The 12,500-nt window shown below is 42.2% G+C and overlaps 1 protein-coding gene across 1 annotated transcript in view; it reads left to right on the forward strand.

Annotated features, from left to right (window-relative positions):
* LOC311118157 (uncharacterized protein C12orf56-like) overlaps window positions 1-12,500 on the forward strand; it is a gene marked incomplete at both ends in the record, with an annotated part of 24,062 nt that overhangs the window by 4,646 nt on the left and 6,916 nt on the right. The window contains 7 exons of the mRNA XM_084193017.1: window positions 2,261-2,339; window positions 10,253-10,691; window positions 10,787-10,872; window positions 11,145-11,289; window positions 11,395-11,486; window positions 11,916-12,005; window positions 12,226-12,352. Coding sequence (XP_084049143.1) covers window positions 2,261-2,339; window positions 10,253-10,691; window positions 10,787-10,872; window positions 11,145-11,289; window positions 11,395-11,486; window positions 11,916-12,005; window positions 12,226-12,352 — 1,058 coding nt within the window. The remainder of the gene's footprint in view (window positions 1-2,260; window positions 2,340-10,252; window positions 10,692-10,786; window positions 10,873-11,144; window positions 11,290-11,394; window positions 11,487-11,915; window positions 12,006-12,225; window positions 12,353-12,500) is intronic.

Consider the following 12,500-nt stretch of genomic DNA (forward strand, 5'->3'; position numbering starts at 1 on the left):
GAACATACTTTATTTAAAGAGAGTAAACACTCGAACAAAACAACAAACGATACGTGCAGTCCTACAGTTAAACACAACCAACACGGAACAAACCAAAAGGAACAAGATCCCACAAACACTAAGGGAAAACAGACTGTTTAAATATGGCTCCCAATCAGAGACAACCAGCAACAGCTGACACTCGTTGCCTCTGATTGGGAACCACTCTGGCCAACATAGAAATACAAGAACTAGACTGTGAACATAGAACAAAACACATATAAACTACACACCCTGGCTCAACATATAGAGTCCCCAGAGCCAGGGTGTGACATTTGGAGATAATGGGAAAATGATTGGACCAAATGTAGTACACAACAGTTCACCTGACACAAGACTGAATCCAACCATTACACTGTTGATTTTATGTACATTTTACATTTACTGTACTTTTCGCCTCATTTGTTGATAACGAAATCTAAAAATACTCTGGATACATTCAGTGACATAAGACTTTTTCTGGGAAATGTGGGGTATGTGCAACATAAGACAAGAAAATGACAAGGATTTGAGTGAGAGGACTAACTGGTGTCTCCAAGTGGCCACACAGCTCTCCAAAGTGTGCACAGTTCCTAAGAGTCTTCAACTTGAGTTCTCCTAACTGTGCCGTTGAGGAACTAGAGCAAGCACACTTTTAGTTGTTTTGTTTGGAACACAAACCTGCATCCCCGCCATCACTCAATTACTGTTGTCGTTTACGCAATCCAAAAATGCTGGCCATAATTTGAAAGCTTGTTCTATTGCCAACATGACTAGCTAAGTTCTAAAATACGAACTTACAGTGTTAAGCTTTCACAAGGCAATTCAGAAAAACCAATCATAATTTTGTTGTCATGATGAGTTTATTCAGGTGTGTGTACTGCACCAATTTTTTTTCACAAGAAACAAACATAGGCTCATTCTGTTCAGAACAACCCAGGGTATGATGATATGTCATCTTGTAACTGTACATCAAACATAGTGATCATAAATGTTGACATTGTATATGACATTTGGAAATGTGAAGTGCACATTTGGACTCGCGGGGGTTTGGCTTGCTTGTATGACATCAAAGCGGTATTTATCATAATCCTCAATGTCTCATCTTTCAAAATACACAGAGTCCTCCAAATTTAGTCCTGAATGAATTCATTGTGAAACTGTACTGTAACTACCTTGGATTCTGTGTTGGAGAGGGGGTATGCTCAGAGTTTGTTAAACAGTTCTGTATCTTTGAACCAAAACTGTTCTAGTAACTGGGGGGTCTTGAAACTGGCTTCAAATTATTCCTGTGGCCCTGGGGGTTTCACCAGGCAGTTCTGGTCCTGCAGAGGAAGGAAGGACACACCTGGAAGCCCGTGACCCGTAGGTCAATGGAGGGACACCCCTGTGGTCTGCTCGCACCAGGCATAGGTTGGTGTCTTTGGTCCTTCCTCCTCGCTGCTGGTTCTGGTGGTGATGCTGTTTGGTCTGCTCCGGGTGGTTGGCGGTATGCTGGTCCTGGTCTGGTTGGTGTTGGCCTAAGGAGGGCAGCTGGGGAAAAAAGAAAAGCGGGGAGGAGGGCCACAGACCTAGGGTAGAGGGAGTAAGGCTCGCCTCGGCAGCACTCTACTCGCCTCAAGGCCTACAGTCCGTCATCTCCTCCTCAGGCAGCTGCTCTGTTGCTCATTCTGGATGCTGGGGGGTGGTTCCAGGTGGTCGGGCCACGGTCAAGCCACTGTTACCCTTCCGTCTTCCCCAGTCCTTCAGGCATTTCCGCTGGACCAGAAAAGCAGCACCAGCCATGGTCAAGCCACTGTTACTGCCTCCTGGTCCGTCCATTGAAAAGGATAGAAGAGGCCTCCCGAGTGGCGCTGCGGTCTAAGGCACTGCATCATAGTGCTTGAGGCGTCACTACAGACCCGGGTTCGATCCCAGGTTGTGTTGCAGCCGGCTGCGACCGGTAGACCCGTGAGGCGATGCACAATTGGCCCAGCATCTGCCTTCCTCTTTCTTTTTCAGTCCACCTTCCTCTCTCTCTCTCATTCTGCCCATTCTGCAACTGTTTCCCAGTTAAATATAAATTACCGGGTCTCATAAATGTTAGGGCTTCCAATTACATAGAGTGCTCTCATAAACCTCTCTATATCCTTCTCCCCTGTCTCTGTCTCTCTGTCCCCCTCACTCTTCCCCTACTCCTTTCTCCACCCACTGCGCTCTCTCTCTCTCTCACACACCTCTCTCCCTCTCTTTCTCTCTCCAGGTATTGGTGGTACTCTCCTGTCAACCCGCTCAGAACCCCCAGATAGAGACGGGTGGAACGTCTCACCTGTCCCCATGAGGTGAGACCTGCTCTCCATTCCCATTTAACAGCCAGGATGCTCTTCAGCCCCATTCAGTCCCATTCAGTCCCCTGCCTTACCGTCCCCTTTGAAATGGCCTTATCTCTGTCTTCCAGGCTGACCCTGGCTATAGGGCCTTTTCCACATTATACAGAGAGAACCCATCATCCTACTGTTAGAGGAGACAGTCAGTCTGTCAAGAAGCAGAACTGAATACACCTTTTTGCAATTACGCTTTTGTCCTGAATACAAAGCATTATGTTTGGGGAAAATCCAACACAACACATCACTGAGTACCACTCTTCATATTTTCAAGCATGGTGGTGGCTGCATCATGTTATGGTTATGCTTGTCATCGGCAAGGACTAGGTAGTTTTTTGAAATTAAAATAAATGGAATAGAGCTAAGCATAGGCAAAATCCTAGAGGAAAATATGGTTCAGTCTGCTTTCCAACAGACACTGGGAAACAAATTCACCTTTCAGCAGGACAATAACCTAAAACACAAGGTCAAATATACACTGGAGTTGCTTATCAAGACGACATCGAATGTTCCTGAGTGGCCTAGTTACAGTTTTAACTTAAATCAGCTTGAAAATCTATGGCAAGACTTGAAAATGGTTGTCTAGCAATGATCAACAGCCAACTTGACAGAGCTTGAAGAATTTAAAAAAGAATAATGGGCAAATATTGTACAATCCAGGTATGCCATTCATGCTCTTAGAGACTTACCCCAAAACACTCACAGCTGTAATCGCTGCCAAAGGTGATTCTAACATGTATTGACTCAGGGGGTTGAATACTTATCTAATCAAGATATATTAGTGTTTTATGTTCATTTAATTTAAATTGTTCAAATGTTCTTCCACTTTTACATTACAGAGTATTGTGTGTGGATCATTGACAAAAAAGGACAATTAAATAAAATTTATCCCACTTTGTAACATAACTAAATGTATAAAAAGTCAAGGGGTGAGAATACTTTCTAAAGGCACTGTATGTTCGGTGGTTAGCCTGCTGCCATTCTCTTGTGGATGGGTGTGTCTCTGTATGTAGCACCAGTTGCTTAGGAACTGGATCAATATTTCAAGATTGTTATGCCAACAATCTAGCAGCAGCTGTCTGTTGTCCTATAATTGTGAGAAGTTAATAATCATTATAATTAAAGTCACTTTACATGGACAGGTAATCAGGAAGTTAAAAAAATAAGCAATAAAATCACACATTAAAATAAGTAAGTATATAAAAGTACACTAAACATAAGAATATACTAACCAGGGAAAACACTAAACATGATAACAGACTAATCTGGGAAGTGAACTAGACTAGGGATAAAAGCTAAGACAACAGTGAATCCGGGTAAGCCTGTGTGAAGAGGTGTGTCTTATCTGTTTCAGATATGCTCTCTGACATTCCCCTCTCTCTCCCTCTCTCTCTCTCTCTCCTATCCTTGCTGAAGGACAAAAGCTGTGTTTTACAGGGATGGGTGACAGTATTAGGTTGTCCTCTCAGGTCTGTCTCCCTGACTCCCATTGCAGGGGAATGTAGGGGGCTTGGAGAGGGGGAGTACAGGGAAGAGAGGGGGAGTATAGGGTGGAGATATTGTTGGAGGTTTTGAAGGAGTTGGAGCAGGGATAGAGGCCAGGTTGGTCCTGCAGGGTGTAATGTGAGTGTGGCTGCTAAGAGGAGGCAGGCTACTTCAGGCTCTCCAGGCTGCTTGCTACAGGCTGCTTGGTGGGGTGCTCAGGGTGCTCATGTGGCTCATAACTGTTTAATGTGCACCGGAGGAGAGAGTAGAGAGTTTCAGATCAGGTTCTCAGCTTTTACACATGCTCAACAATTTAGGTCATACATGCATAACACAAAATACGTCACATTCAGGTACAGATACACATTTAAAGGCCAGCATCCACAACATACAGTACAGACGCATACTGTATACACAAATAGAGAGAAATAATATGAACTATATCAACATTCAGCACAGCCACACACACATCCAGTGATTCTCAAATCAAATCCAATTTTATTGGTCACATGCACCGAATACAACAGGTGTAGACTTTACTGTGAAATGCTTACTTACGAGCCCATTCCCAACAATGTGGATGTAGGCGTGTGTGTGTGTGTGTGTGTGTCTAAAATTAACATAACAGACAAGCAGATCCTAAGTGCTTAGAAATGGGAGGAAGTGGGTGAGGTACTCTGACGTCATTCACCCGTTGCTAGGGTACAAAAAACCCTACTAGTGCAGTAAAACACCTACTAAAAGGTGCTGTTTGTCTGAGCAGTGTGTGTTTGTTCATTTGTGTGTGTGTGTCCATGCACATGTGAGTGCTCTCTCCCTGTCCTTGATCCACAGAGGACAACCAGAACCAGTGTGCATGTGGAATGGTCTCTTATGTGTCCTAACTAGCTCAGTGCATAAACGTCTTCCTGTGCCTCTGGGTGTCTCCATCTAACTCTGGGAAGGTCTCTGTCACACACACTGTCCCCTGGGAGGTCATTAACACACACACACATCCGCTGAGCTGTGAGACAGTCTCTGAACAGTGTCAGTAATCATCAGAAGAGGTAACAGCCATGAAGGAGCAGCTATCAGCTATGAACTGATACGCAAAACGACACCGCATTCAAAACTTAGAATCTTTCAATTTAAATTATTATATAAAATTCTTGCTACCAATATAATGTTATTTATATGGGGGATACAATCTTCCCAGCTCTGCAGATTTTGCTGCGAAGAGACAGAATCATTAGATCATTTGTTTTGGTACTGTCCATTTGTAGCTTGTTTTTGGACACAGGTCCAGGAATGGCTAAAGGATTGCAATATTTACCTGGAGCTAACCTTGCAGATAGCATTACTGGGTGATCTGAAAAGTCATAGTCAATCGATCAATAACATAATAATACTTTTAGCAAAAATGTTTATTTTCAATTCACAATCTGTAGAAACAATGAGAATAGAAAGGTTCAGAACTTTTGTAAAACATCACAGTACGGTTGAAATATATATGGCAAATAGAAATCCTATATGGATGATGTTAAAAGATAGATGGGAGGTGTTGAATGGAATTGAAGGATGGGACTAATAACAACTAACAACAAATAATAACAAGATGACTAATAATGTAAGCATACTGTAAGCATACTTAATAAGTATATAGGTTGTAGGTTGGGAGCTTTTGTGAAAGAGCACCGTTAGAAAGATATGGCATATAGAAGCAAACCGGATGGACATCATGAAAATGATCGGACAGGTTGAGAGTAGAGGAAGTTCAGGAGAAAAAACAAACAAAATATAATTATTGTAAAATTGACTGTGTCCATAAAATGTAGATAGTCGGTATAAGCTGGAAGTAGAGGCCTAAGCATTGTTGTTCACTAGTTTACTCCATGTAGGGAAAGGGTGGTGGGGTTGGAAAGTAATAAAGGGGAATATATATATATTTTTAAAGGATATGTATGTGTATGTATATGTGTATATATATATATATATATATATATATATATATAAATATGTGTGTATGTATGTGTGTATGTATATATATATATATATATATTATATATATATATATGGGGGATTGGAAGTGATGCAGACAATTACATTGATGGAAGTTACAATCTATCTGCAATATTAAGCTGATCTAGTTGATGGAAGTTAAAGGCAAGGAAGTCTTAGTAGACTATGTGTGTCACTACACATGATGCCCCAAGCCTACACTGTAAAACATTTCCCGTAAAATGTACAGTAACTTACTGGCAGCAATTGGCCAGCCAGTAAGTTACTGTAATTCATTTTACAGTACAGCTACTGTAATCAATTTTATGTTACCGAAAGTTTTACTGTAATCTAATTTACAGTTTATTACTGGAATTACCCATGCAGTGATATATTACCCAGTGTTCTTTGCAAGTTTTCATTTAGGTCATTTAGTGGGCGCTCTTGTCCTTAGAAACGTACAATCACTGCATTCAACCAAGGTTGATAAAAAAATAACATACAGTACCAGTCAAAAGTTTGGACACACCTACTCATTCAAGAGGTTTTCTTTATTTTTACTATTTTCTACATTGTAGAATAGTAGTGAAGACATCAAAACTATGAAATAATACATATGGTATCATGTAGTAACCAAAAAAGTGTTAAACAAATCAAAATATATTTTATGTTTTAGATACTTCAAAGTAGCCACAGCTTTGCACACACTTGGCATTCTCTCAACCAGCTTCATGAGGTGGTCAACTGGAATGCATTTCAATTAACAGGTGTGCCTTCTTAAAAGTTAATTTGTGGAATTTCTTTCCTCCTTAATGCGTTTGAGCCAATCAGTTGTGTTGTGACAAGGTAGGGGGCGTATACAGAAGATAGCTCTATTTGGTAAAAGACCAAGTCCATATTATGGCAAGAACAGCTCAAATAAGCAAAGAGAAACGACAGTCCATCATTACTTTAAGACATGAAGGTCAGTCAATACGGAACGTTTCAAGAACTTTGAACGTTTCTTCAAGTGCAGTCGCAAAAACCATCAAGCGCTATGATGAAACTGGCTTTCATGAGGACCGCCACAGGAATGGAAGACCCAGAGTTACCTCTGCTGCAGAGGATAAGTTCATTAGAGTTACCAGCCTCAGGAATTGCAGCCCAAATAAATGCTTCACACAGTTCAAGTAACAGACACATCTCAACATCAACTGTTCAGAGGAGACTGTGTGAATCAGACCTTCATGGTCGAATTGCTGCAAAGAAACAACTACTAAAGGTCACCAATAAGAAGAAGAGAATTGCTTGGGGCAAGAAACACGAGCAATGGACATTAGACCGGTGGAAATTTGTCCTTTGGTCTGGAGTCCAAATTTGAGATTTTTGGTTCCAATCGCCGTGGCTTTGTGAGATGCGGTGTGGGTGAACGGATGATCTCCGCATGTGTATTTTCCATCATAAAGTATGGAGGAGGAGGTGTTATGGTGTGGGGGTGCTTTGCTGGTGACACTGTCTGTGATTTATTTAGAATTCAAGGCACACTTTTAAGCAGCATGGCTACTACAGCATTCTGCAGCGATACGCCATCCCATCTGGTTTGGGCTTAGTGGGACTATCATTTGTTATTCAACAGGACAATGACCCAACACACCTCCAGGCTGTGTAAGGGCTATTTTACCAAGAAGGAGAGTGATGTAGTGCTGCATCAGATGACCTGGCCTCCACAATCCCCTGACCTCAACCCAATTAAGATGGTATGGGATGAGTCGGATGGAAGAGTGAAGAAAAAGCAGCCAACAAGTGCTCAGCATATGTGGGAAGTCCTTCAAGACTGTTGGAAAAGCATTCCAGGTGAAGCTGGTTGAGAGAATGCCAAGAGTGTGCAAAGCTGTCATCAAGGCAAAGGGTGGCTATTTGAAGAATCTCAAATACAATTTTGATTTGTTTAACACTTTCTTGGTTACTACATGATTCCATATGTGTTATTTCATAGTTTTGATGTCTTCACTATTATTCTACAATGTAGAAAATAGTGAAAAATAAAGAAACTCTTGAATGAGTAGGTGTGTCCAAACCTTTGACTGGTACTGTATATCACAGTCATAGCAAGTAAAAAACAATCTGCAATCGTTACTGAAAATGTTGTTGTAGTTAAGGATACATTGGTCATCAAAATAATAATAATCATGATATATCTCTGACTATCTCTTGATCGCGACAATATATTGCTGACATATTCACGGTAACTTCATGCCAGAGCAATGAAACAGAGTACAATACAGTAAAAGTGACTATTAAACTGTTAGAAAATTCTTAATACAATATTTAACTGTAATTACAAGGGATTAGAGCAAGCAGGTTGGCTGTAGACATTTGCATATTATAGCATATTAATGGATATTAGCTGTTATATCACTTGCACTTCTAGAGGCCTAAACAAAGGCTTCCAAACTGGCCGGGATGACAGGGAAAACAGATAAAATGGACATGGATAAATATTCAACCATTAAAAGGTTTAAGACCAGCTACCACTTTGATCTCTTCGCTATATACATTTAATTGTTAGGGAACTTCTACCACATATCACTTAAATTGGTACGATGCTCTCACTAACAGGTGCAACAAATACTGCCACTTACAAGGCATGCCTAAAATATGCTAATGAGCCAGTGATTCTTTCTCCTCCCACAATATTTCTCCACAATGCTCCATCATTTACAGTATGCTGCAGTAGATATATATAGCAAAACAGCAATACAGTACTATATTGTTGAATTGTATTGAAAATATAATCAGAAATTGCTAATAGTGTATATTTAATTACATAATTATTCAAGCATACCAAGTGATATTTGATGTTTTATATCACTTGCACTTTAGGCCTTAACAAAGGCTTCTAAACTGACAGTGACTACAGGGCAAAACAGACCAAAATGACGTTTATAGCCACTCAACCATTAAAGATTTGAGACTGGCTGCCACTCTGATCTGTCCCTTAAATGTAATTGTTAGGGAACCACTACCACATATCACTTAAATTGGTACAGCACTCTCACTAACGGGTGCAACAAATATAGCCCCTTACAGTACAAGCCTCAAAATAAGTTAATGCATACAAACTAGTATTCAAAAGGTTTTTGGCACTCCAAAAATGCAGTATGGTACTGTGTTCTGAATTACAGTAAATTACTGGCAGCAATTTGCCAGTAAGTTACTGTAGAGTTTCAGGACAAGGTTTGTAGAATTCCTAAAATACAGTATATTACCGTATTCTGTGGGGTACAGCATTCTCACTCACGGGTGCAACAAATATAGCCTCATACAAGGCACACCTTAAAATATGTTAATGAGCCAGAGACTCTTTCCCTGCCCACAACCTTTTCCCACAATGCACCATAATTAATACTGTAAAACTCATTTACAGTATTTTACTGTGCATTTGATAGTGTATTACTGTTGAAATTACAGAAAGGTCTTAGTGTGCTGTAAAACAAATGTACTGTATTTTACTGTGCGTTCTGCGATAATCTACTGTATTCAGTTTATACAGTATCATACTGTTGATTAATACTGTAAGTTACTGATAAAATTACAAAAACGGCTAACAGTGTATTGTAGCACTCAGACAAAGGAACCAAATACAGATGCAATGCAGAAAATGTAAAGCGTGTACAGTATTTGAGGTTTAAAAAGGCTCCTGAAGGCCTCCAGAGTGGCGCAGCAGTCTAAGGCACTGCATCGCTCCTGAAGTTTGTAATTTCCATTTTGAAATTTCAGACTTGATTTTCCCTTACAAAAAATGTATTAACCCCTACAAAAATGTCCATTAATTATAAAACACATAATAATAAAAATGTCCTGTTGCTGCAGGATAATTTGCCTGCGGTAGCAAACTGGCTCAAATGAAGATCCTACTGTATAGACACAGGCTCTTTAAATAATTGGGTTTTCCTCTAAGGATCATGACAGTAAATCTCCACATGGAAAGATATCCACATGGAAAGAAACCCTCCTCTATCTCTTCCTCCTCCTCTCAGTGGGGATTTCGAAAAGAGTTGAAGGAATGAGAGGAGAAGGGAGGGAGAAGAGAGAGAAGAAGTGAAGGGCAGATAGAGAGAGAGAGAGAGAGAGAGAGACAGGCTTACTGAGTGAGTGACCTTGTCAAGGTTCCAGGTCAGGATTAGATAGCTGTTTCTCTGTGCCAGGGGAATATCCTCCCTCCTCACTGCCCTCTCTCTCTGCCCCCTGGTGGGCTATCACAGCATTACCTTGTTGTCCTGCCACGAGCCACGATGTTACCAAAGTTCAACTTACTCTGAGTTGTGTAATGTGGTTCAAATTGTGTGTGTGTTTGACTAGGTAAGGTGTGTGTGTGGGTGTGTTTCTGACACAGTCACACTGACTGTACCATCGCTCTGTCTCCCCAGTAGGAACAGGGAGGAGGAGGAGGAGGAAGAGGAGGTGCTCAGGCTGAAGACCACACGCTCAGCCTCCTGCCCTAACCCTGAAACCCTTGGTCAGAGACAGGGTCTAAGACTGACCCAGCCTCGCCCTCTACCCAACCCAATTTCCCCAGCCCTCTCCCTCCACTCCCCCCGTTCCCCCCTGTCACCCGTCTCTCCCTCTCTCTCTCCCTCCCCCCCGTGTGACCGGACCCAGAGACCCCCGGAGGCCCCTTTGGTGCCCAGGAGGAGAGGCTCAGTGCTAGCTCGCCTCCTGAAGAGAGAGAGGGTGGTCAGAGAGAGGGATGGAGAGAAGGATGAAGAGGAGGGAGGAGAGAGAGAGGCGGAGCTGCATCTGTACGCTGTGTCACCTACGTCTCGGATCTACCTGCACCTGCAAAGCTCCTGGAACAGTTACATTATAGTGAGTCATTCCCTGTGTGTGTGTGTGTGTGTGTGTGTGTGTGTGTGTGTGTGTGTTATAATGTTGTAATAACGTGTATGTTGTTTTTTCTCCAGAGGTCAACGTTGCTGTTGGACCCCCTCTACAGAAGGAGATGCAATGTCATGTTGAACACCTCCCCACAGAAACAACCCCCCATTAGGTACTTTCAAATACTGTTCCCCGTTCAGATGCTGTTGCTGTTCCCATCAGGGTCATGTTCAGTTGACACAAAACGGAAGGAAACTGATCAAAATGGGGAGGTACTACCTGAACTTGTCCATTAAGAAATGCTTGTTTTGTTGCCCTAATGAACACAACCCTGATTCTGTTCCTCCATCAGATACTGTTCCCCAGTTGATAGTTTCCCATCTTTAGATACTGTTTCAACATATTGTTCCATGGTCATTCATTCACTCCCCTGTCGGTGTGTAGTTGGGAGCGTACAGCCCACCTGTTCCGCCAGCTGAGTGGTGAGTTGCTTCAGGAGGGCATCAGTCTGGAAGGCATATATCTGCTCCTTCAAGAGCTCCGCACCGCAGCACACCGCAGCATCACCCTAAGGAAACTCTTCTGGAGGGTGAGATCACATCGATATTTGTGTGTGTGTGTGTGTTTGTTTCTGTGACTGTGTGTGTACAGCTTTCTCCATACATAACTGTGTGTGTATGTGTGTGTGTGTTAGTCCAATGACATGTTTCCGTTCCTGGTGCGGATGCTGGAAGACTCCCTGCAGAGCTGTCAGAGGCCGGAGACCAACACAGCAGACAGCCTACTGTGAGTGACACTGCGTGTGTGTGTGTGTGTGTGTGTGAGCACAAAGCTGACAGCCTACTTTGTGTGACTACAGGGATCCTGGGTTAACACCTGGTTAAGACTACCTCTTATCTTTTATAACATCACCACAATCACTTGAACAGATTAAGTAGAGTACCACTGTGAAACACCTGAGTGTGGATTAACTAAGGAACCCCCCTGGGTTTTCTTTGGGGGTTTTAAGCAGCTTTGTCTTTATGCAACTAGATTATGGGTTAAATGTGGATCTCTGTGTCACTACTACACTGTCACGGAGGTCGGGTTGGGTGACAGGTGACAAGTCTCACTGGCCCCCTCCTGTGGTCAGGAATATAAAGGTTAAACTCCATCATACCTGTTCTCAAAATGGGTTTATCTCTGACCGTAACCCACTTTGTCTCCTGTGTCCAGGCTGTGTACTCTGATCGCTCAGACCCTGGCCTTGATGTTCAGAGAGACAGAGATCGAGCCGGCTCGACTCAACATGCTTACGACCAAGCAGTGAGTACACACACACATTCTCTCTCCTTCCTTCTCTCTCTCTCGTTCTTTCTTTCTTTCTTTCTTTCTTTCTTTCTTTCTTTCTTTCTTTCTTTCTTTCTTTCTTTCTTTCTTTCTTTCTTTCTTTCTTTCTTTCTTTCTTTCTTTCTTTCTTTCTTTCTTTCTTTCTTGATATCATAGGAGTATACCTAACAGGAGACTGTGTTGTCTCTGTCTGCAGAGGTGCCCTGACAGCCAGGCTGTTACTAGCGTTGGTGTGTGACCCAGAGCTGCAGACCCAGAGCCAGACCCAGGGATCGAGGAGCGTCTCCCCAGACTCAAGACAGGGCTCTCCCCCACATACAGAGGTGAGTGTGGGCCCTGAATATAATTGGTTGGACTTTAACATTTTGTTTGGTTGTGTATATGTTTATATGACTTGTGTAATAGGAATTTCCAGGTGAACAAATGAGAAGAACAGTAAAGTAAATCAAAAACCTATCTGGTTTATTACAA

Source organism: Coregonus lavaretus, assembly GCF_964263955.1.
Source record: "Coregonus lavaretus genome assembly, contig: HAP1_SCAFFOLD_2353, whole genome shotgun sequence".
In the NCBI taxonomy this organism is placed as follows: Eukaryota; Metazoa; Chordata; class Actinopteri; order Salmoniformes; family Salmonidae; genus Coregonus; species Coregonus lavaretus.